At 38.6% G+C, this 26,391-nt stretch overlaps 1 protein-coding gene across 2 annotated transcripts in view; it reads right to left on the reverse strand.

Annotated features, from left to right (window-relative positions):
• Window positions 1-603: 603 nt before the first annotated feature.
• The window catches only part of LOC131684538 (ribosome-binding protein 1), a 31,861-nt gene continuing 6,073 nt past the window's right edge, over window positions 604-26,391 (reverse strand). The window contains exons 2-9 of one of the 2 annotated variants that reach the window (XM_058967511.1): window positions 17,666-18,196; window positions 16,612-17,601; window positions 16,427-16,502; window positions 15,989-16,374; window positions 4,918-5,016; window positions 4,321-4,830; window positions 4,053-4,262; window positions 604-1,516 (exon numbers count right to left, since the gene is read on the reverse strand). In XM_058967511.1, coding sequence (XP_058823494.1) covers window positions 4,197-4,262; window positions 4,321-4,830; window positions 4,918-5,016; window positions 15,989-16,374; window positions 16,427-16,502; window positions 16,612-17,601; window positions 17,666-18,082 — 2,544 coding nt within the window. In that variant the 5' untranslated portion in view covers window positions 18,083-18,196 and the 3' untranslated portion in view covers window positions 604-1,516; window positions 4,053-4,196. The remainder of the gene's footprint in view (window positions 1,517-4,052; window positions 4,263-4,320; window positions 4,831-4,917; window positions 5,017-15,988; window positions 16,375-16,426; window positions 16,503-16,611; window positions 17,602-17,665; window positions 18,197-26,391) is intronic. The other variant, XM_058967513.1, reaches the window with a different exon arrangement.

Consider the following 26,391-nt stretch of genomic DNA (forward strand, 5'->3'; position numbering starts at 1 on the left):
TCGGACTTTATTTAATTTCTTCATGCTCAGCTTTGCTTTGCGCGTTGTTTATTTTAATTCGCTGTAATTCAGTAATTTTTTTTCCTAGATCATAAAGTATATATATGTGTATATCTAGTTTTTGCTTTTTTATTTCTATTTTTTTTTCTTTTATGTATAAAAATAATGTTCACGTGTCTTTTTAGTGAAGTTTATTTGCGTTATGCTCTCACTAGTTTGGTTTCTTGATAACGACTTGTTCCGACACTTTTATTACGTGTAGCAGTTTCTGGAATTTAAATAAGAAACGCGTCGGAATTTTTCCGGTAGCGAATCTTGTTATAAACATAGATTAAAGAATAAACAACTAAATTTAACAGTTTCTTACAACATAGGATTAATAAGGTAGCTTTTAGTTAGTAGTACTTTAGTTATTCATTCTGCTGATTTAGTGGGGTACGAGTTCAAAAACTAAGAGATTAATTGCTTGACAGTGAGTTTCTCTTAAGAAGTACTAAGTATTTTTAATAGGATATATTTGATCTCATGGTTGCTTGTTTCTTGGAAGATACTAGACTGGGACACACGGCTAAAGTCTCATTGAACCGATACTCGGAATGAACCTTGTTCCTGAAACATCAGTTCATAATAATGTCGAAATATGAGAACTAGTGACCTACATAATAGAACATAGATTGGTATGCAGCCAGACGATGTGGTTGTGTTTATTAAGAGTAAAGATTGTTTTCGTACGAATTGTTCTGATTTGTTTCTAGCCTGGCTTGCATTCCAGGAAATGCGGTCGTATTGTGTGTAATTTATTTGTTACACTGATATTCCATCCCCAGAAGAGTATGTTTGCATTTATCTTTTCAATCTACATTTCTAAGTCTTGTTTAGTTGACAGTTGATTAAATAATAATAGAAACGTCTCGAATGCAAATTTAATATTTTAAAATAATATTTACTGAAGGAAATGATAAATATTTATCAACGACAGTAGAAAAAATGCAAATCAGTAGAACATTTTACAATACAATTTATTGATTATGACCATTGCCGTACTGAGTCCCATCTTTTGAGCTTACGAAATTAATGCATTCGTTCCATTTACAATGACTGTAACCTCCTGCATAAATCGTCAAAGGTTTTCTCTTGGCCATGCTTTACTTTTTATTTAATCATATTTATAATAAAAACGGATCTAAGTGGAGTGTATCTTGTCAAAAAGGGAAAATTGTTTTGAACTGATAACACCAACCGGAGAGTTGCGTTGCAACATGAGGAAGTAACAAAAACACTTCAAGGTCGGCTAATAACGTTTTTCGCTGGTGTTAGTTTGGTGGAACAAAGAAAGATCAAATGGATGCTTGAGGTGATGCGACGCAGTTTGCCGAGAGTTTAGGCGAGCGCGGATTTTTTTCTGGAATACAACACTAGCAGTAAATTGTTTGCACTATAAATACTTCCGATGTGTTCTTCGAGCCTACAGTCCATGTTTTTTCCTTGGTTAAGGATTTCCTCTCGTAACAATGGTCTGCAAAAAGATTATAAGGTTAATTTCAGAAAAAGCAGTTTAAAATATTTTAAGCTTCATGCGCCACATTTTACGTATCTTAAGAAAACCGCTTCACTTTTACTAAAGACCCCCATGAAACTAATCTAATGTTTTACCACCACTTGTTTTTTCATTCAGTGTACTCTTACGGATCAGTGTTGTTGTTTTAATATTTTATTATTTTTGTCTGTTTTGTGAAGTTCAGATTGATATCAATCGGCGGAGTTTTATTTTTACAATGGATAGTGAAGCTTTAAAGTGTTTTTCCCGTTTGATTTTGCATTGCGAAAAAATCACCCGAGAAAGCAATTGGCTAAACTTTTGCTATTCAGCCACCAAATAACCCCTGAACCGCAGCGCCGCCTAAAGTTGAGTGTTGGCATTGTCAGATCTGCGCGCACTGTGGCATGCGATCTTTTTGCAAAGACCGTTAAATCGGAGAAGATTAATTCAACACGGCCCATCTGCAACCCTGTTGAAGTCTCTGCAACAATTAGCAGTGCCGCTATATCATGCTACACCACCATTGCAAAGAATATCGATGTCGAGCGCATACTGAGACACAGCGCAGCGTTCAGCAGTCAACCCGGTTCTGTGTGCGTGAGTGGAGAAGGGTTCTTCCAAGCCGTCATTCCCGGCACATTTCAGGCTTCTAGCTCATCGTGTTGCTCTCGTCGCAAGTTATATCCGTCATTGCATAACGCAGCTGATATTAGATGCTTCGAATCCCCGTCCCCGAGACAGTGATCGTCAATCGTTCTGGTTCTGTTCGTGGTAGTGATTTAAGAGCCTCCCAACTTGCTGCAAAAACAACACTGCTGCGCTCTCTGCATCTACTACTGTCGATTCCTATCCAACCGAACATGATCCGTCCTCCAACAGTATCGAGGTTTATTACCAGAACGTCGGTGGCCTAAATTTGTCAACAGACAGCTATTTGTTAGCTACTACAGGCTGCTGTTATGACGTCAAAGCCTAGGCTTGACAACTGTACGTTTGGTTCGGTATTCGATAACTACCGCTGTGACCGCAAATACCTCAACAGCCATTAGACGTGGGGTGGTGGTGTGCTTATCGCTGTTCGCCATGGCATAACATCCCGATTGATCAACGGTGACTGGTGGACGAGCTGTATTTTCCATCTGAAGTGCGTTTTCCATCTGATAGAATTGTGTATTTGCCATCTGATCAAATTTGCAACAACGCGAATGCATAGTAGATAGCTGCAGTAGCGCCATTCTTCGGCAAATTAATAATGACACCAACAAGAATGGACCTACACTGGGTCTCGGCGTTGTAAGCGCTCTGGATTATGCTCTATATTGTTCCACAACTCCGTCACCTTTAGTCCAGAATGTGCGCTATCATCCCCCCCCCCCCCCCCTATATCTTGTACTCGATGGTAACATAGGAGTGAACATTGAAGACGTTACTAGCTCAACCGTCTACGATTTCGAAAACGCCGACTACGACAATATCATTGGCACAATGTTGAATATAAACTGGGATGAAAATCTTAACAACTAATCTTGAAATCTGCCAGCTGTTCATCGACAAATTTTCAAGAAGGCCTTTTTCCGACGAGCGTTTTACACCACAAGTCGCCGCTGCCCCGATTTTCACTCATTCTTTAGGACACTCCATCAACCGAAGTTGCATCGATAATGCCACTATTCTTACAGCAAACTCCAAGCTGTGCTCAAACGGAGTCCTCCGGGTTCAAATGGTGCACCCTTGATTTTTGTAAAAAGTGCATCGGCGAGCTTCTTGAACCCCTACGACGAGTTTTCGAACTATCTCCCGCTATTGGAATATCTCCTACTTGTTAGAAAGCGGCCCACATGTTTCCGGTCCATGAAAAGGAATACAAAACATCGATAGTTATCGAGGAATTTTGTGTTTAAGTGCGGTATACAAACAATCCGAGCTGGTTGCTTTGGACTCCATATTCTTCCACTAAGCACTACATCGCAGGCGACCAACATGGCGTTATGACCAAGAGGTCGATTTCGAAATTCGAGACTAGATTTAATCAGTCTGTCAGTTTTACAGTCCGTTTGAGCACATGCTCATTATTATTTTTAATTGTTAATGAGAAGACTCTCGAGCTGTCCGTGCACCAGGTCAAAATATCAAATATATCAATAAATAGGAAACCCAATTCCGGAGAATAATTGGACACAGAGCGTTTTACTATTCACTAATGGGATTTTCGCTCGCGCAGCGCTTTTGACATGTACGTGTCATCAAAGGTCAACTGATTGAACGTGCTTTGTGTGTTATGCTGAACAACTCTCAAGTTATACTGAGATACGGGACGTATGCACAATTCCGTGTACTTACTGTCGAATAGGAAAATTCAAATAGTAATACAATGTTTGCTTAAAATGTGTAGACTGTAGACAACTCAAGTTTAATCCGGTTTCGGAAAATACATCCCAATCAATCGCCAAATGGTTAACTTATGTGCCTAAATTGTATCTGTGGCGTAAAAATAGCCCACGGTAAAACTTACCTCGATGATGTTTTCTTCATTTATATCACTCTTCCTTGTCGAATCAACCATCCTGCATACTATCTTTTATTCAGGTTGGTCAGCCATCAGTACCGCGATTCATACTATTGTAATACACTGACCAACTTGAGCAGGTTCTGTTCTTCATCCTTCGTTTGCACCAACATCCCTTCCACTTGCTTTCGACTCTAGATTTTTCAACATGAGTTCCTGCAGAGGACAAGCGTTAGTAAAACAAAAATGTATGGTATTCTGCGATTTAACTTACAGTTTCAGCTATTAATAGCTTATACTGTTCTATTTGCTTTTGCAGCTGCTCATTTTTTGCCGCCAAAGCCTGTGGATCCTCGGCAGGATATACTGCTGGTGCACCGTTTTTACTACTGCTATTGCCCTCGTCATCTCCGTCGTGGGCATCATTGTTATCGTATAAACTACTATTGTTATTGTTAGTACTATTACTACTCCTACTTGTGTTGTTATTGCAGTTTAAATACACTTCGGTATCGGTACTGTTTCTATTGTTGCTAGCGCTAGAAACACGAAGGTTCTCCTGCTGCTCCCGAATGCAGGTTACGGTGGCTTCCAACCAGCTGTAGAAGTTGGTTGCATCTAGTGGCAGTGCCGAGACAATCTCTGTTGGAAGCAGTTTGACCAGAAGATCCTTGGTTCTGCCCTGTTCTTCCAGAATTACTTTATCGACGTCAACGGCTGGAGTCGGTGGCTCAACCGGCTCGTCCACATGATTGGACAAATTCTTGCTAGATTCTGTCAGTTCCTGTACGAAGTAAATCGGTAAAAGAATCGAGATTAGATGTTTGTTGCCGTTATCAAATCATTGTACAGTAGGTTTCTTGAAACTTACAACTCTACTACTGGAATTTTTGTTAGTACTTGATTTTGTGATGTTATTTTGAGCTATTTGTAGCGCTTCTATCAGCTTCCAGTTCTTCATGCGTAAGTTCTGATACCAACAGAAGAATGGGTCGAGCAGAATGGGATGGTGCGCGGGGTCCAATGCAATATTGGGGAATACAGGTATGTGGTTGGCGGAACAGCAAAAGTTGGATTGGATCGGAAATAAAAGAATAAAAGCTCATCTTAGTTTTGACAGTAAATGCAGAATTGCACACTTTTTAAATATCTACTATTTTTACTCAACGCATTAAGTCGTATCAGATAAGCAATCATCCATTAGGTATGTATAGCATTTAGAGGAGGGGGAAAGGACTATAAATAATAGGGGACAAGGATAAACTAAGCGTGACAATCATAAAAAACTCATATAGGGTAAAGTGCCTATTTTCACCATACTAAGCAGGGTGCCTCACCAATTCATTAATTTCTCGGCTTACAATCAATGGAATGCGAAAAAATTGACATCAACAGCTTTGCTGCGTTTCTAAGAACCAAGATAATAACACAAATGCGCTGAAAACAGTGCAATTCTCGTGTTTGAGCGCAACGAAAACTCGAATCGAGTGCCCCTATTGTTGGGCTACCATTTGACTCAATGCGTTGAACAAAGATGGCAGACACTGCTCTAACCAACGGATTCAAATGGGTAGGGTGATAACAGAAACATGGCGAAAATGGGCTCAACACCCTAGTTAGATGTTGTGCCTTCTATGTACAAAGTGGTTTTAAACCAATTATCTCCTTGGGGATGGAAATTGCATATTGCTACACATTACTCTGCTGGCTAAAAACAAGATTCGATTTTAATATGTCTCATTAACAAACAGGACTTCATCACTTAGGACATCGTAAGTTAGGAGTCCTTATTAGTGTGGTTAAAAATATTTTGGACGTCAGCCTGGTGTAATGGTCAACTATTCTGGATGAAGAGACGAAGTCAGAGCGCAAACCTCCAGACTTATATAGTTAGGTTTTGTACCCTTTATGTACTAAGTGGTTTTAAAACAAATTTTTCGTTAGGCTGGATTTTCATTAATTTTTGTTTCATGCCTCGAGCATTTTAAAAAGTGCTCCTGGGTGTGATGATGTGTCTCGATTTTTTATAGCACGCTTGATTACATTAAATCATATGACATTCGTTCACTCCTGCCACTCATTGCAATTGCAAATTTATTTCTATCAAATCTAGATGAGTATGGGGTCCAGTACAGAGGTTCGCATTCCTCTACCAGCAATTTCCTTTTATAGTAATACTACACTCGTAAAGCACATTTGTGAGTGAAAAAGTAATACATGTAAACAAACCATCCATAAATGACGTAGCATTATATGGGGGAGGGGGGAGTTTGTATTTTGTGATGATGTGTGGGTAGGGGGTCAATGTCATGCTACGTAGCCTTTTTAAAGGGAAATAGGGGTTGACCTGATGTCGCGACAACCTTACCCGTTTCATCTAACATCGTTCTTTTTTTTATTTTTTTACGGGACAAGGAGGGGGGGGGAGGGTTACCGTCAAACTGTGTAATTACCAGGGGGTATTTAGAGTTTTGTGACGAAATTCTTCGATGGGGGAGAGGGGCTTTCAAAATCACTCAAAAAATGCTCTGTCATTTGTGAATTATCCCAAATGGAAAATGGCCTTTTGCGACGATGGATTAAGTATTATCATTTTTGCTTTTATGTGGAGTTGCAACTACAATCTTCATGTTTTCACATATTAGAAGCAAAAACAAAAATGTAACTGTAAAAAGTTATGTAAGCTTGGTTGAATTACATTCTGAAATAAATTTCACCTATTGAATTTAAATTATAGGAAGTATACAAAAAACGTTCCTGGATACGATACACCTGGCGGCTTCGAAATCAACATAGTGCTTACAGTACCTTCATGATAAAGTTCAAACAAGATTTAGATTTGTTTTTCAAATACTTCAGAATGAACCCAGAAGATTATAAGAAGTTATTGAAACTCGTCTGTCCAAAGCTTGTGAGTGAAAGTGTGAGTGTTTTAAGTCCAGGAATTCGTTTGGCAGTGGCACTGAGGTATCTCGCTACTGGTGACCCGCAAGCATCCAATAGCTTTGCAATTTCTAATTGCTTTTTCCACAGCATGTTATGTCATTCGTGACACAATGCATTCTATTTGGAAGATCTTATCACCAACGTATTTGATGATGACGATGATGATGGTCCCACCTCATACCCCCACAAAGGTGTGAGCTGAACGATTTATCTAGAAGATAATTAATATTTTAACTCAAGACAAGCCCAGTTAACAAAAAACAGACTGGTTAAATTTGCAGACATAGCCTTTCCTTCAAAAGAACGTAACCAGATACATTTCGAAGGTTCCACCAATAACCAGTGTCCATCACGAAAATTTCCATTCCGGGAAGATACTTGATAGAATCGGGAATTGAACCCAATAGCTTCGATTTCTGATAACTCTCTGTAAGGCTCCTCCCGCCTGAGCAAGACACCGCTAAAGTGAGAAGTGACGAGCCTAGTGGCAGTGCAGAGTCCAGTCGAGTTGTATCATCCACATCAGGCCCCTTTATTGAACCACTAACCCAAGGCAATCTAGGGATATTCCTTTCCGGGAATATCCTTGATTGATCAGGAATTGAACCCGATATCTTGTTATATCAGAAGAAGTCACCAAGCCCATACTCAACGAACTAACTCCGTTATTACCACTATCGCAGCAATACCCGAGAGTCGTGTTGTCGAGCAAAGCTAACCTAACTCCATCATCAAATCAGACCCTGATCACAGCAAAAGTCTAAAAGCTTCGATTCAACCCGATAAGCTCTTAGTACTGGTCACCATATTCGATTTACAAAACAGATTTTACGTGTGAAATACATAGTGTTTTGAACTCCGCCAATGTTGCCGCACGTTTAATATGTCTAGGCATCGAATTGAAAAAACTTATTCCTTTGTACAACAAGGAGTTCTGTGATCTACTAAATAAAAAGTTAGATGTTCTTGCATCAGACGTGTTTTTAGTGATGTACTTATATGCACATCACTTCCTCTTTCAATTCGATCACACAAATATCAAGGCAGCATTCCATTAATAATTTTAAAAATGAACACCATTGTCAAGTGATAAATTCGTTGCTTCACAGAGAGCCATTGTAATGCGTCTAGCATGAAACTAGAGGTATCTGTTCTATAATTTCTGTATATGTTACATTTTAAAATTAATCGTATGATTCTATTTTGTAATCGCTGTAATCCCAATATTTGTGTTTGATTGACAAGAAACAAAATGGACAATTTTACTACTAATTGTTAAATCATTTTTCAGACGACACAATATACCATACTTTTTAGCAATCTTTTTGATGACATTTTCGAAGTATGTATTTGCCGGAACCTACCGTTCAAATGTGGAAGAAAAACACCATTGAATGTTTCTACTTGTATCAAGTACCACTTTGTCTCGGGATAATGAATGGTAAACACATTAAATTTAAAAATTTACATCATGGAACCTGGCTTATAATTACAAGAAAGACTTTTCATTTGTTCTATTTGCTGTACGTGACACTAGTTATAGATTACAATGTCAACCCATCCTGCTTAACACAGAGTAAAATTTGACATGTTTTGTTCTTCTTTCTAATCTCTCACTGAAACCACAGAGAACAGACATATAAGCCAGAACAAACTTATCCGAGAAACCTGTGTAAGCTTTTAAATGACGTTGGGAAGCATCATCGCATACATCGTAGCGCCGGCTAGTGGCACTTGCTGGGGGCATTTCAAAACGAGTTTTATTTCCTACACACATTGAAAAGTTTACTTGTATGTCCGTTCTCAGTGCAGAAACAGCACTGATCAATTCCTCTATTTCTTCATCATCTCTATCACTTTAGCATAGTAATTGCCGAGTCACTTGACTCGTGCTAAAAATAAACTAATTCAAGAGTACTTATTCAAAAGGTCCTAAGTGACATTGAGCTCGAACTGAGAAAAACGGGGCTGAAGTTTCATGAACCTAAAACAAATCCCTATTAGAGAACAAATATGTGTTTTGATGGAACAATTATGCCAATATAGTCTAAGGACTATGCTCTTTAGGTAAATAATAGTAAAAACATGAAATGTTTAGTGCTACTGTAGTTTTTAAGCGCTTTAGAATGATGCGTCCTTTTGAAAATTATAGGACCTTCCACATAGGTCTTTTTTTCGGGCCCACGAATCATACGACGCTGCACATACGGCTTATTTCAGCAAAGGTAGCTCTTACGACGAATATTGAATTTCTTCAAAGTTTTCGACAAAATGAGCACCGGAATACGAATGTTATTCATTACTATGGTAAATAGTGGCACTGGATTTAACAGAAGTCTTGCAGAAAAAAATTGCGGGAAACTTTAGTTTATATTAACAAATCATTGGCTGGAAGTGGTTAAAACCAACGAATGGCATGTTACTTTAGAATAACTAAGCTTTCCAATTATCATTTAATTTATTATACTTACTAAATTCAACTTCGAAAATAAGTCGCATGAACAGAAGAAAATAATTTCTTTTATTTTGATGCTTAGGACGTTTTTACTAGGTACCTATGTGCAGTGGGGAAAACATAGAATGAAATGAATCTTGCGTCGTTTTTGCATGGCGCCTATGAACAGTTGCAGAGGTTTTGAAATAATTCGCGCATAGGTCCTTTCATTTTAAAAGGTCTCAAGTGCAAAATTTCAAAATATGATCATGAAAACTTTGCGACTTTTTATATAATGCTTGTTATTTTGATAAATACTGGGTATAATGAATCCTGGTTTTCGGTATTCGTTAGCTATGTTGTAATCACATGCTGTGCTGCAAATAACTTAGTTTGTTTACATTTGTCACTAAAGACCATTTGAATCAGCACTCTTGAATTCCAAAAGCACTTATTAAGCACTATACTGCCCATCTCTTTAGCCTAAAATCTTTTTTTTTCTCCCAATTACACTGCCCATAATCGCAAGTCAGTTCCATTTTCTATGGGATTCGCTATGCAATTTTAGGTAGTATATGTGTAAACGATTTGTTTAGTCTCCAAATTAATATGTCGATATCTATTTACTATACTACATCTTGGCAAGTACTATTTCAATCCAGGCAGCATCAAGTATTTTTTAATTTATGGTGTTGGAAGAGGCAATACTTCGCAAGCAAACCTGTAATCCACTCGTTCGACTGGCTTACTCAAATATAGGGGCTATAGCTAGTTTGTCTAAACAATTTCCGATCTCTTTGATCGCTGAACCCTCATGATTCTGTTACAGAGTTCATATTGCAGATACTCAGCTATATCCTGCATTACGAATCGCTTTTCGTAGGAATTCTTTGCAATAGTAATAGCCAAATCAAACGGCCATCGGATTCGTTCAAACCCCGTTCGTACAATCAATGCATCCGTAGGAAAGAAAGTATGCCAAAACAATAAAGTATCCAGTAGGTAAAATTATCACAGATATCAAGTTCTGTGCACTTTTGCTGTAAATCACTAACAATCATGAACAAGGCTGGAAGAAGTCATTTCAAATGACATTTTTAAGCGAAAGTTCGGGAAAAAACCAATACGACAGCACCGCTGCTAGTTTGATTTCGGCTGCTGTGCATGTAAACGGACGAGAGAAAAGCAAAAACGTTCGTGCTGCTGATCGTGCCTGTTACATGTTCGTGAAAGTTCGGTTATTCGGCTTGCTGCCGTAGTTGGGTTTCGTTCGCTAGCTGTTGCGAATGTATGTGAATGGCTCGTGTGTTTTACTTGCATCATCCGTTGCGTTGGAACTGTTGCAAATAAATTTCATAGCAGCGGCTCAAAATGAATGTAGTGAACGACATTCATGGCTCATATTTGCAAGATTGGAATGTGCGGCAGTTCGGTTTTCGCTTGCTATAGGAAAGGACTGCAAGCAAAATGTTAGCGGTCACATAGTATCGTTGAAAGGAAAGTTGTTGGCCATTGAAAATCTATAGTTTTGTATATTTACAATTCGCTGATGCGTCAAAATTAAAATATTTTCAACTTTTTAGTAATGAGTTTTATATTGAAGGAGAAGTTGTTGGCCGTTGAAAATCAGTAGTTTTGTACATTTACAATGCGCAGGGGGTCTGCCGATGCGTGAAAATGGAAATGTTTTAAACTTTTTAGTAATGAGTTTTATATTGAAGGGAAATTCGTTTGCCGTTGAAAATCAACAGTTTTGAACATTTACAATGCCCAGGGGGGTCCGCCGATGCGTCAAAATGGAAATGTTTTCAAGTTTTCAGTAATGAGTTTTACATTGAAGGGAAAATTGTTGACCGTTGAAAATCAATAGCTTTGAACATTTACAATGCGCAGGGGGCTCTGCCGATGCGTCAAAATGGAAATGTTTTCAAGCTTTCAGTAATGAGTTTTACATTGAAGGGAAAATTGTTGACCGTTGAAAATCAATAGTTTTGACATTTAAAATGCGCAGGAGAGTCCGCCGATGCGTGGAAATGGAAATGTTTTAAACTTTTTAGTAATGAGTTTTATATTGAAGGGGAATTCGTTGGCCGCTGAAAATCAATAGTTTTGTACATTTACAATGCGCAGGGGGGTCCACCGATGCGTTAAAATGGAAATGTTTTCAGTAATGAGTTTTATATTGAAGGGAAAATTGTTGACCGTTGAAAATCATTAGTTTTGACATTTATAATGCGCAGGGGGGTCCGCCGATGCGTCAAAATGGAAATGTTTTCAACTTTTTAGTAATGAGTTTTATAGTGAAGGGGAAATTGTTGGCCATTGAAAATGAATAGAAGTTGTTGGCCGTTAAAAATTAATAGTTTTGGACATTTACAATACACACAGGCAACCGCCAATGTGACATAATGGAAACTTTTTTATGCGGTAGTAGCATAACCAAGTTACAGAATGATGGTATTGCAAGACAAAATTTTCATTATTTTTCTCCTTTCATCAGGAAAATAAATCTTTTCATTAATAATTTTGTGCCAATACATAAGAAACAATTAAATGAACAAAAATATTCTTTTTTCATAATCCACCATTACATTTTGGCATATTTCCATAGTGGAAATCTCAAAAGGAAATGTTTTCGATCATTTTTACCGCTACCTTGCAGTATTTTAGTCGCATAATATCATAGTAGCGAAAACTCGGTTTTCTTACATTAGCGATTTAGGCCAGTATTGCCACAATTAAATCTGTACCGGGATCCTTTCTATCTGCACTCTTCTATCGAAAGAAGGACCGGATTATGTACCCAAACAATAACGAGGTTGTTTAAAAAAATCATTTTTCTTCTACATATTTTCCATTCGGGGAAATCAAACCAGACATTCTGACTCGGTTGTTTTATTTGAGCTGGAATTCCGCAAGAACCCAGTAAACTAAAAGGCGGCGCCGTAACTTGCCGTTCACTTTAAAAGTAGTGTGGGAAACCAGTTAGAATTCTGGATGAGTTTGACTGGGTAATGTCAATATCAGCTCTAGCTCAAATTTTCACTGCCACTTTGTTTGCCAACCAATGGTGGCCAACAGAGTAGCGGCGAGAAGCTGAGATGGGGTTGGAAATATCAATAAGATGCGAGAAACGGGCTTGCAGGAATTCAAATGGAGTACGTCACAGTAAACGTATGCACTCCGAGAAGATTCGCTCAGCTTTTATTAGACATCATCCCTTTGATTTGCTAGAACCATGTTTCTCGCATATTGCATTATAATGTCAGCTTCAGTTCAAGCTCAATCAGTACCAGCTCCACTTCAGATTCTTGCCATCACTGCTGCCTAACTCAACTGTTTACTGGGATGCATCGCAGGGTTAAATTATTTTACCTTGCTGTAATGTAAAAAATCTGTACCAATCTGTACTTTTTTACAAAAATCTGTAATCTGCACCCTACTAAAAAAAATTATACACAAACTTTAACCCACATAGTCCAACGATTCCACATAATGTATGAATGATACCCTGAACAGGTCGTTAGGCTCTTGGATCATTAGATGTTTATTCGGGTACCGTACAGAATCTGTGCCAAAAATGCTTCAGAAATCTGTACCTTTCTACATAAATCTGGACTTGCGGCATCACTGATTTAGGCCCTCATGAAAGATCTATGTCGAAGTGAGAATTGCGTATCAAAAGAAAAATGCGAAGAGTGACCAATTTGACAAACACAAAGTCGTTTCAAGGTAATCATCATAAGGTGTAGGCATGTGTATAATAAGATTATTGGTGGCAAACTCTGAAAAACTCAGAAAACTTGAAAATGCTAAATTGTTATATTCAAATCAATTTGTTCCAATTAATGATTTGTTTTTTAGAATGATGTAGTATTTACGCCATCCCAATCCTGTCGGATGTAAAATCAAAACACTGGCGTCACATATGTAAAAATCTTATCCGTTATCATATTGGGGCTTATGCCACTTGCTGTTTGACGAGACTATAATTTAATATTGTAAACGGTCTATGCAAGAGAATGATCATTGGAGGGTAGTACTTCGTGAACACAGAGTTCGCTAAAATTTAAAACTGAATGTATGTAAATTTGTAATATCTCGATGTCACAGCGTTCACACGATTCAATAACACGTGACATGACAATAGGGGGGCGTTTTGTTCCAATTTTACGTCAGAATGGTCCAGCTCCTGATTGGTTGATTCTGACTTTTTTACCGTACGCAATGTTACTGCAGAGATAGCGAAATGATGCTTGGCAGTGTTGCAATATTTATAGAAAAGATTGTCATTACTTTTGACAAATAAAATTATTATCGCTAAGGAAGAAAAAATGACTAAATTGAAAAGAAATTGTACGGCAAAGTAAAACAAGTATTTATCATGCATTTACCGTATACATGGTTGATTATCTTTAACAAAAATAAGACAGAAACCACAATATAATCTAAAATTTTTCAGAAAATGGCTTCATCAAACCTTACTAAACACCCATGATATAGAAAAACGGTGCCATTCACCAATATAGTGGATTCAAGATACAAAATATTGCCGGCATAAAATAAATTAACAAGCCTTTCATTTTCATTAATAAAAATAGCAACACTGTTCGGAAGATGGCAGGAAGAAAATGAGCGAAAAGAAGAATATCGAAGGAAAAATAAGAAGCCGATTGTCACGTCTTGTCTTAGTGTTGACCTAACATCGAACAATTTGACTATCAAGAAACACACCCAGACCAGGGATGCCACATTGACATCTGTGTTTCGGCGAAAAAAATCTTTTTACCATCTGTGATGACAAAATGCAAAAAATCTGTCATCTGTGAAAAAGAATCTGTGATCAAAAATTGTGAAAAAAATCTGTGACATTACAGAAAAATCTGTGAACATGGTAACCCTGACCCAGACGCGACAATGTTCACACCTTTCTAACATTTACATCTTGATTCCATATTAAAATTTTCCAGAGCTGTCAGATAGCTTTGTTGGAAATGTGCATCCTAATAAAAAAAATCTGTACAGTCTTCCCTAATAAACATCTAATGATCCAAGAGCCTAACGACCTGTTCAGGGTATCATCCAAACAATATGTGGAATCGTTGGACTGGGTTAAAGTTTGTGTATAATTTTTATTGGGGTTTATTCTCTGGTTCGTAACTCTTTGACTGGACCGTGTTTTAGTTAGACCTCCACTAGTTAGACTGTTGTTCAACTAAAAAGCAGTTTTGTGGTTATTTACGCATAATTTAACTATTATTACTGAACTATTGATTTTGAATGGCCAACAATTTCCCTTTCAATATAAAACTCATTACTAAAAAGTTTAAAACTTCTCCATTTTGACGCATCGGCGGACCCCCCTGCGCATTTTAAATGTCAAAACTATTGATTTTCAACGGTCAACAATTTTCCCTTCAATGTAAAACTCATTACTGAAAACTTGAAAACATTTACATTTTGACGCATCGGCGGACCCCCCTGCGCATTGTAAATGTTCAAAACTATTGATTTTCAACGGCCATCGAATTCCCCTTCAATATAAAACTCATTACTAAAAAGCTGAAAACATTTCCATTTTCACGCATCGGCGAACCCCCCAGCGCATTTTAAATGTCAAAACTATTGATTTTCAACGGCCAACGAATTCCCCTTCAATATAAAACTCATTACCAAAAAGCTGAAAACATTTCCATTTTCACGCATCGGCAGACCCCCTGCGGATTGTAAATGTACAAAACTACTGATTTTCAACGGCCAACAACTTCTCCTTCAATATAAAACTCATTACTAAAAAGTTGAAAATATTTCTATTTTGACGCATCAGCGAATTGTAAATATACAAAACTATAGATTTTCAATGGCCAACAACTTTCCTTTCAACGATACTATGTGACCGCTAACATTTTGCTTGCAGTCCTTTCCTATAGCAAGCGAAAACCGAACTGCCGCACATTCCAATCTTGCAAATATAAGCCATGAATGTCGTTCACTACATTCATTTTGAGCCGCTGCTATGAAATTTATTTGCAACAGTTCCAACGCAACGGATGATGCAAGTAAAACACACGAGCCATTCACATACATTCGCAACAGCTAGCGAACGAAACCCAACTACGGCAGCAAGCCGAATAACCGAACTTTCACGAACATGTAACAGGCACGATCAGCAGCACGAACGTTTTTGCTTTTCTCTCGTCCGTTTACATGCACAGCAGCCGAAGTCAAACTAGCATCGGTGCTGTCGTATTGGTTTTTTCCCGAACTTTCGCATTAAAATGAAATTCGAAATGACTTCTTCCAGCCTTGGTGGTGGGAAACAAAACTGCTGTGTGGCGGCATTCACGCACACCAAAGAGATTACATTCATTGAACGACATTCATACGTACACCAACCATGAAATTCGTCTATGACTTTCCTGCTCGGGCAGCAGCGTGAAAGTTTGTAAGCTTATGACGTTCATAAAAAAAAGTCACGTTTCCAGCCCTGATCATGAAACACTTGCATAATTTTTAAAAGTTGTAAGTACCAATGCTAAATGCAAACGTTCAAAATCCTTACATTGTTTCTTGCCTTCTGCTCCTCAATCTCCTGCTGAAGTTCGTCCAAGCGAGTAAGCAATGCCGTTGCCTGCTGTTCCCGGTCAACAAGTTTATTTTTGCTGTCAGCAAGGTCGGTACGACAAACGACAAGTTCCGTCTTACTTGAGTCTAAGGCATTCTGGAGGTTGCGGATTTCCACCTTGCTGTTTTCTTCCACTTGATTTTTTACGGCGGCCGCAGATGCCACCGCAGCGGCTGCCTGCTTTTGCTTCGCTTGCAGCTCATCGACCTGAGCTTTGAGCTGCTCCAGTTCGTAGCTCTGCTGCTGACAGGTTTTGACCAGCTCATCTTTCTGGTTTGCAACTACGCGCAGCTGCTGCAGTTCATTCTCGTATGCACCGATATCTGAGTAACAAAAAATAAATACTACGTCAACATTAAAATCGGATAAACTTACCCTGCACTCGTTGTTGTATCAACTCATCTTTACTGCGAAGTAGCATCTCATATTCCGCGTTTTTCTTCAGCAGTTCCTAAACCAAATATGAAATCGTCATTAAGCCTTATCTTATCAACCGTTCTTATTTTAAATCACGAATGAAACGAGCAATCAAAATTTAGAATGGTTTATTCAAAACTTACCTCTTCGATTTGCAGTTTTTCATTTAACTGCTGGCCCTTGGTAATTAGCTCCCGCTGTAGAATCTGCTGATTTTCATTCAGCTGGGAAATAGTCGCCACATTCTCTTGCGCAGTTGCATGCTCCTTTGAAAGTTGAATGAATTTCGCATGCAGTTGCTGGTACTGGTGAGAAAGTGATTGCTTCTCGGCAGCAGACTTTTCGGACAGCATTTGTAACTGCTGCTGAAGGTTTTGTTGCTCTAGGCGCTTAGCATGCAACTCCTCGTTGTAGCTCTTGATGATTGAGCTGTGCTGCACCTTGTCACTGTTCAATTCTTGGCGTAGTTCCTTAAGCTTTGCATGCAAACCGGCTGCACCTTTGTGCTCTTCCTGCAGCTGATTTTCTTTCTCCTGTAGTTGCTTCTTGAGCTTCTGCAATGGATCGGACGGATCGTTCCATTCGGATGGATCCTTGGTCAGCGTGTCCTGTTGCTTGTTTAGTAGGAAATCGATAAGTATCTGAATGTCATTACGAGGAAGATCTGCCTTTGCCAGAATGCGAACCAATGCCTGAACATTGGCTGCATCTTGCACTTCGGCTGCCAACTGTTGAGTAATGAGTTCATTTTTCTTCTTTTTGTTAGATTTTTCCTTGTTGACCAATTGTGTCAAAGGCTTAGTTTCTACTTTGGGAACTTCCGCCACGATAACGGGCGCTGCAACAGGAACAATGGGTATCTCTTCTACAGCGCTGGTCTTCGGCAATGGTTTCGTGTGGTCCTTGTTTTTGTTCTTACGTTGTTCCTTTGGTTGAATTTTGATTTTCGCCGCCTCTTCCTTCTGCGAGACCTGCTGACGAGCAATTTCAACTGCATCTTTTGGATGAGTCACATCGAAATGATTGATTTCAGGAGCAGGTTCTTGTTTCACCATGACTGGTTCAGCCTTATTAATCAGAATACCTCCCTTTTGCTTATTTTTCTTTCCTTGGGTTGGTTTATTATCTTTTTTCTTGAAAAGTAAAGACAATCAATTAACAAAATATAGATCAAAATGACAAAAAATGTATTCTTACCTTTCCTTGGCCATCGTTCAGGGGGAAACTTTCTGTCTCGACGTATTCCACACTAGGATTGACCTTCTTCTTCGCATAGGTTAAAGGATTGATCTCCTCTTCCAGCGGACTCTCGGACGAATTAGAGTCACTTTCCACTTCTCCCGAGTCATGATCAGATTCCTTCACTACAGCGGAGGTTTTCTGTTTTTGTTGTTGTGGTTTTTTGTTGGCCTTCTTGGCCTTTTTGTTGGCATTATCTTTAGACGACTTGAGGCTAGCACCACCGGCGCCTAAGATCTTCTCTCGCATCTCACGTTTCTCTTTCAGCATCTCCTCAAACGACTTGCCGGACAGAGGTTTCAGCAGAAAAAAGTGCAGTCCAAGCAGAGAAAGAAGTGTCCCGACAAGGATTACGACAAAAATCGACAGATCCATCTTTGCATGTTTCGGATCCCGAACTCAGACAGAAACAAACTGTGATTTTTTGACGACAACGATGTTTACACGAACGGAACACACAAGTGCTCAACAGAACACGTGCAACGGGATCTGCAATGTATACAAATAAGAAAAATATATCAATAATAATTATCAATTCAAAAATGCCCAAAATTGACTCCCTTCTCTCCCCCCATGTCACAAGCACGACTCAATTTTTTTTCTTTTTTAAAACATGTTTAAAATGCGTTTATATTGTATTATACACTCCGTGGTTTTTGCTCTTACAGTACCGGGTATAAGAAATGCACCAAACCCTGCAATTACACCAAAATTTTTAAAAAAAAATAAGCCATTTAAAGCTTTTTTTGTTTTTTTTCTGAAAGCTGACTGGAATAATATTACCAATAATGTGGGGTATCATTATCAAACATTTGGTTAATCGATTGTAACGTTTATCTGATAAACTACACAACTATCAAAATAAGGCCGGACAAAAAAAATGCACCAAGGCAGTTATTGTTTCATTTCAGTTCGCTTTTTCTCTCAAAACTATTTTTCTTTTGTTAATATTCGAAGCAACTAGTGTAGTATTTATGTGTGTTATGCCATCCTTTAGGCTAAATGTTCTGAAAAAAAGATGGGCGGGTAATGTCTTTTTATTCCTTTATGGGCAGCTAGGGCCGAGGGTGGTGGCTAGCGGGTTTCATACATCCTTGACCTGACAGACGAAGCTATGGTGCCTTGAACACAGGTAACGCAGATCCAAGTCCATCATTAAAATGATAAGTTCTGCGTTTGAGATGTACTTCACCCGGTTGCCAGACGAATACCTGTAATTATTACGTGTGATTTTGTATGTATGTCTAATTGTGAGTCCTACTGTGGTGGTTTGTGCGTGGAATGTGTAAGTTTAAGCGTTCGAGTTCAGGGGTGTATACTTGTCTGAGTTGGCGTGGATGCTCACTAATTGCGTAAGAGTGTGTGGATGTTTTTTCGAGAGTTGTTCTACTGGAGCTGTAGAAGAGCTACCCGTCAGAATCACTCGCTACAATTGCAGACGAGATCAATTGCAGCGGGTCGTGATTCTAAATGATATTTGTTGTACGGTACAGACATGTGCAAACACATGGACGTCACGATCGCGTGCATCATCACGAGGGGCTCGAGCGTTTGTCCGTTAACGTGTTCGATCGCGTGGGCGTTTGTATGTCGCGTGTGTTAGCGTGCATGTGAATTTGATACTTAATTTTCGCAGTAAGGGTCAGATGCTAAAAGAGTGCGTTCTTCCATATCACTTTCTCGTATTCGAGATTTTGGATGTATTGGTGGACGATCGCATTTGCTTGTTCGCCCCTGCCAATTCACGACGAGGGACTCAGACATTTGTATGGTAGCGTATTCGATCGCGTGGGCCTATGTATGTCGCGTGTGATGGCGTGTATGCAGCTTCGCGAGTATAGTTTCGGTTCGGTAGTCGTGCAGCCATGGAGCAGACTTCCCGACGCGATCGACCCGTGACCGCGCGAACACCGGCGCCTGTGGTTTAGCGTTTGTAAATTTATGAATGCTATCACGACCATTTTATCAACGAGATACTATCGCGCTTTGGAGATCGCAGGCGTAGGTGCGCATGAGTTATCGCGTAGGGCTGTCAAAGATTGTTTGGTATATTGTCATCTTCGGGAGCCCTGACATGGTACAGTCCACATTTAGGAGAGTCCCAGGTCGGGGCTCGTCGCTAAGCCCAAGGTGCCTCCAGAGAGTACTTGGCCCCAAACCTATTGTACATTATTTCAACCATTGCATAAGTGAGTAATAAAGGTCGCCAAGTTAAGTACTAAATTTGATCATAATGTAGCTTGACTAAAAATAAAATAATCGTATCCCAAGTTTCTATGTGATATCATCACTGTACCGCTACCGCTTTGGTGGAAAAGCCCCCGGACCACGTCGAGGTACAGTATCATGCCGAGGGAAAAAAAGATGGGCGGGTAATGTCAGAGACATAACCGGAGTGAAGTAGAATACACTTTAGACTGTTAATACAAATGCTACAATTTTGACTATCTTCTGATAGGTTGTATTGAAACCAGCTATCGTGCATCGAAATCTAAAACATTCGAACATATTTATCCTCATATGGTAACCCTGAAAAGAATATTTAATGAAAGTGAAACAATTCATTTTGGCAACTGTAGAGAATCGGATATACTTGTATCGTTATTTTGCTATTTGCTTTAGAAATACCCAAATAACTTATTTTAATAAAACCTTTCAGAAATTAGTAAATATTGCAGCATTCGTATTAACAGCGTAAAGTACACTTCATTCCGGTAATGCCTCTGACATTACCTATCCGTATTTATAATCTAAAACAGAAAAAATGTTCTGAAAACCTAATAAATGCTAAGGCAATTTAAAGATACACTTTTGTGAAATTCCGACAGAAAACAAAATTACGTATTTGTCCAACGAGTTTTCTGTCCCGTTGTTGTATTGAATTATGTGCCCTTGTTGTGGTGAAGTTTACCCACCGATTATTAGAGTTGACGTAAAAATTGGTAACTCGTACTGTCAAACGAACATTTGTATTTGACAGCACGAGCTACAAAATTTTGCCTCAATCTCTGATAATCGACAAAACTGTCATGTATTGTTTAGAGTTCCTACATTAAAAGTCTGGTCAAGAGCTTCAAGAAATGTGGCTCAAAAAAGTTGGACTAAACTTGAAATTGAAGCGCGCAATAATCTTTCAAATAAATTTTCCGGTTTTGTTAAACAGTTCACAATTATCTATTTTTTTGTAAAGATAGAATGATATTCGACAAAATATCGGGGAATATGCTAAATTCAGAGTAAGACATATACTGCATTTTCGAAGAAAAATCCTTGCAATCTGATAGTAAATCGTTTCATTCTCGAACAACAAAAATGGAATAGGTCAATCAATGTGTTTGAAAAATGTTGTTTTTTTTCGATTTGCCTTTCATGAAGGCAACCGGAGCACAAAGTTAGTCAATACCACATACTTGAAACGTTAATATAAGATGGTAATTTTAATACGAAAAACTTGTACTCGTACATTAGAGTTCTTTTATGAGAGACACTTTAAATAATGATGTGTAACTCATTATACGGAAGTTTAAATTATTTGCTAAGCATTTTCGCCGAAATCGTTCTAGTTGTCATGTCGGTTTGTCAAGTGCGTTTTTCCCTGATTATTTTCCAAAGTGTAATTTATAATGATTTTGAAACATTGGATATTTTACATGCTTTTGAATATTTTGCAAAGCGTTATGATTGCGATTACAGGAGAAAACGTTGGTTGAACGATATTTATTAAATTCTCCTAATTAGTGTTCTATAGCTTTACCATCTTTACCTAAATAATAATATGCACAATGATATGCTCAAACCTTAAACAAGCAGGTTTCTTAGAGTAGAATTTTCGCAATAACCCTGCAATTGTCACGTATGATAATCGACAACGAAAGCAGTACCAGGACATCACTTTTAATGGAGCTTTTCACTCGTTGAGCCGCAATATTTGCAACAAAAAAAGTAAAATGCACATTGCGTCATCTAGCCGCACATAAGGGATCATCCATAAATGACGTAGCATTATATGGGGGAGGGGGGAGTTTTGTATTTTGTGATGATGTGTGACGACAGGGGGTAGGGGGTCATGTCATGCTACGTAGCTTTTTTAAAGGGGAATAGAATAGAATTTTTTAAAAATTTTACGGTGACAAGGGGGGGCAGAGTTACCGTCAAGCTACGTAATTACCAGGGGGGGGGGGGTAGTTGAAGGTTTGTGACGAAATGCTACGATGGGGAAGGGGGGTGTTAAAATCACTCAAAAAATGCTACGTCATTTATGGATCATCCCTAAACTAAGCTGGTCTTAATGTGGATATAAAAATCCTATCATGCATCTATGTTTAAACATTGATGATACGTAAAACTTTCCGCTTGCCCCGAGAACCGAGTATTTTAAGTTTCCCCGGGTAGTGTCCAAAACCCTACAAACTCGTAAATAAGCTTTACGAAGTAACTCGTATCAAATCATCAACATCATCTTCTTTACACAACGAAACAACCAGTGCTTATCTAATCGTCAATCACACCCGTGAATTTATGAATTGATGAATTTATCTGTACACGCACCTGACGCCACATATAATTTAAAGAGTAAGAGAGCGCGGCTCTCTCGCACCAAGCCACCTAGAGAAAGAGCTTTCTGCTTTTTCTGTGGTGTGCAGGATTACTGTAATATCTGGACAAACGTGTGAAAAGGGCATATCGCCAATGAGAGCCTCTCTGTGATTACTTTCTCTTTCGATTATTACGGCGTCATCATAAAACTTTCCGACATTGTTTCAGTAAATATCGAAAGACTCTGATGTTGTCTAGTTTTTTATGCTAAGAGTTAAGGAGCAAAAGTAAAAGAGGCCTGGTTCTTGACGAAAGAGAAAGTAAACACAGCGAGGTCTCATTTGCGATATGCCCTTTTCAAATGTTTAGCCAGATATCACAGATTTTTTCACGATTTTTGATCACAGATTTTTTTACAGATGACAGATTTTTGCCATTCTGATGAAAAATTCACTGATTTTTAGAAATTTTGCGATTTTTCACAGATTTTTTGGAAATTTATCACAGATTTGTTTTCCTGTTTTAGTCATCACAGATGGTAAAAAGATTTTTTTGACCAAAACACAGATTTCAATGTGACATCCCTGATGCTTTCATCATTGTATCCTCCGTGTATGCATGAAACTGGCACGCCCGTAAATCATTACAATGAAATGCTATCAGCTCCTGGTGGCATTGTGATGTATTTGCGTTAATCGAAAATAATCGATAAATTTCTTAAATAATTGTCGAATAAGCGAAAAAATAATAATCGATTAGAAGCTTCGGCACAATCGAGTAAATCGATTAGCTGATATCAATTCATCGACAACATAATTCATGGAGGGTATATGTGCGAACGCTAAATATGCAAACCACAGAACAAAATATGCAAGCGACTCAAAATTTCAAAATAGATCCAGCGACCTTTTTTTGGTTGATAAACTAAGATGTACTACCTAATCGATCATTGATTTTAATCGATTGTCTTGGCCGACTAATCGAATCAATTAATCAGGCTCTCGAAAATTATTCGATTAACGGATAATCGATTATTCGCAAAAATCAGACATCACTAGCGGCAGTCAAAGGATGTATTACCTAGCACCGAAGAATGCGAGCTGACATGAAACGCAGCAGCTGCTATGCTTACAACGTCAAAACACAAACTAACAAATTTTTCTTATGTTCTGTGTCGCAGTTCATTCGATGACAAAGAAGCAATCCTAGAAACGCTCGCTGCTTGGTCGATTCTTGTAAGAGCACCCCGTCAGAATCACATACTACAATTTGCAGACGAGCCAGGCAATGTCGCCTACTAAAACACTGCTTTAGGCCAATTGTAGCGGGCCGTGATTCTGAATGTGATATTTATTGTACAGTTCAGGTATATGCGGGCGTAGGGACTCGCGATCGCGTGTCATCGCGAAGAGCTCGAGCATTTGTACGTTAACGTGTTCTATTTTATAACCGTGTGCCATTCGCATATTCGCGTTTGTTCTTGGATAATCGCGCGCAGACCGTGAATCTAATACTTTATTTTTGGTGTACGGCTAAGATGCTAAAATAGAGTGAGATGTCGCCATGGAACGTGTTGTCTAGTGGATATGAGCTTTATTTTTTGATTGGTCCTACTGAATATATGGACCTAAATTAGCAGGACAGAGAGTAATGGTTTCCGGGCGTGACCGATTCATGAGCGCGCGAAAACGGACGTTTGTAGGTTCGCGTTTGAGACAGCGTATGACCAACGACACGACTAGACACTGGAATTCCAAAACTATCGCAAATCTGACTACCCCTCAGTGACTCAGGTAACTTGTAATGTCAAATATGACTTGTGGTTAGAAAATGCATGAAACAAGCAACACTGAAAAGTCTGTTGTTATTTTTTTCAAATAACCTCTAGCATCCCTTGGTTACGTAGGGACAAACAAATACACGACAACAACAATAAAAATCTTCAGTTTTAAAATATGTAATAATAGTGCGATAGTCTGATTAGTGCGCTACTATTATTTCCAGCGATCAAGATACGACTTATGGATAATTCGCAGATGGTTGGGCCAAATCGGGATCACCTTGCTGAACAACGTTCTCTTCGACAAAGTTCATCTCCCTTCAATAACGCTCCAAGTTTCTTTTGAAAGAAATGCTAAAAAGAGTTTCGTCGGTAATCAAAATTAATTGTTACCCCTTGCGCAGATCCCGGGACATCGAAATCCTCAATGTTTTAACAAGTGGTTCAAGTTAGTGCAGGGCTGATGAAATTTTCTGACATCTTCCCAGTTAAACCCATTCTGAAGTGGTTCGGAAATCGAAGTGTCATATTTAACCGTATAGTAGATTCAGAAGTACCAGTTACTCTGTTTCTTGCAGGTCTCCTCAGTCAAATACTGGAACCGTAGCATAAATTTCTACCGACTCGGAACAATTAGGTCTTATAAATTGGAGCGGTCGATTTGCTCCAGCTTATGCTAGAATCCGTGTAGTGGTTGATGAATCGTGCCATTCCCACGACGAAGCTCGCTACAAGGTGGAACACGGAGTGCATGCCAAATCGCTTTAGTTCTGCATATGACCAGTTTTCTACGGCAGATATTTTTGGTGAGTTTGTTGAATATTTAACCACAGAGAACAGACATATAAGCTAGAACAAACTTTTCCGAAAAACCTGTGTAAACATTTAAATGAAAATACGGTGAAAGTCACCATCACATACAGGTTTGCATGCGTGAGTCACCATTGTATCCAAGTTTGCACACAAGTCCCGTATAGCGTTTGTTGTCCGATCGAAGCGCCGACCAATGGCAAGTTGTTACTTGCTGTTATAATTTCAAAGCGACAATTTTATTTCTTACACAAGTTAAAAACTTTACTTGTATGTCAGTTCTCAGTGATTTAACATAAAGATTAATAAAGTAATTAGAAATCTGCATCAACAGAATCGAGTTAAAATGACCTGCAGTGGTGTTTTTCTCGTAGACGATTATGCGCAAGAAATCCCAGAACAACTGAACTATCCAATCCACATGGATTAGACGTTGGCTATGCTATGAGTCTTTCATCACCATCTCGTGATGACGCCTAAATAGGGCTACCAAATGTCCTTATTTTGAAGGACAAGTCCTTAATTCCGACAATTTTGGGAAGCGTCCTTTTTTACTTCAAATGTTCTTCATTTTAGTTTCAAACCTAGACATATTCAAAATATTTTTGAAATCAAGCTAATTTCGAGAAGATGAAGCTTTTCAACCATCATTTTAATTTATTATTCCCTTCTAGCGCTTTTTGTCAATAAAGTTTAAGTAACATATATGCATACCCCAAAAGCTCTTTTATTAAACAACATTATTTATTCTGTAACATCTATTGGCAAATTAAAGAGTTGTGTCAGCTGTGTGTTTGAATTATATACGTGTTTCAGTGGCAAGAGTTACGACTCGATACGTGCAGTCTTAGAAAAAAGTGCTAGATCGAAGACGAGAAAATTGTTCCTGCACATTCAATTCGAAAACAGATACAGGTCTGTCAACCTCAGCGTCCTGGCTCGTCTTTCCAGTTGTACATACATACTAATTCTCCGCATGCTTTCTCAACAAAATTAACATACTATCGTCGAAATTTAAGGAACTGCAAGATAACCGCTCTAAAACACTTGGTAAATCTAATGGCATACTCATGCAGTATTGCATAAATCATTCTGTTTCAGTGAAATGTAAAAGAAAAAGTACTAAACGCGATGACCAGTGCGATGTAAAGAGTATCAGTAAGTTCTGTTAAAATTACTAGTACAACTTGTACACTTTAGTTACTGTTTTCTTTTGAACTCAAAAAAACCTTTAGGTACCCAAATTTTTCCTCTTACGGAAAACAAGAAAGTTTTTATGGTAAGCTGTTCAATGCTACTAGACGTTCGTTAAACTCTCCAAGCTCTGGCCAAACGATGATCTACACTTTTAATGCTCGGTTCTGAGCGCTGATTAGATGGATTTAGTTCACAACCTCATCCAGTGCTATCGATATTGAAAACGAATTGTGGGTAGGTTAGGTTGTACCTATCGCACTTCGATTTATAACGAAAGCAATAAGCATATTAACATTGAGCGCTTTTTACGATTTTTGTTTTAGAAATTGAAATGTACGCAAACTAAAATATATTTTACAAC

Source organism: Topomyia yanbarensis, chromosome 2 (assembly GCF_030247195.1).
Source record: "Topomyia yanbarensis strain Yona2022 chromosome 2, ASM3024719v1, whole genome shotgun sequence".
In the NCBI taxonomy this organism is placed as follows: domain Eukaryota; kingdom Metazoa; phylum Arthropoda; class Insecta; order Diptera; family Culicidae; genus Topomyia; species Topomyia yanbarensis.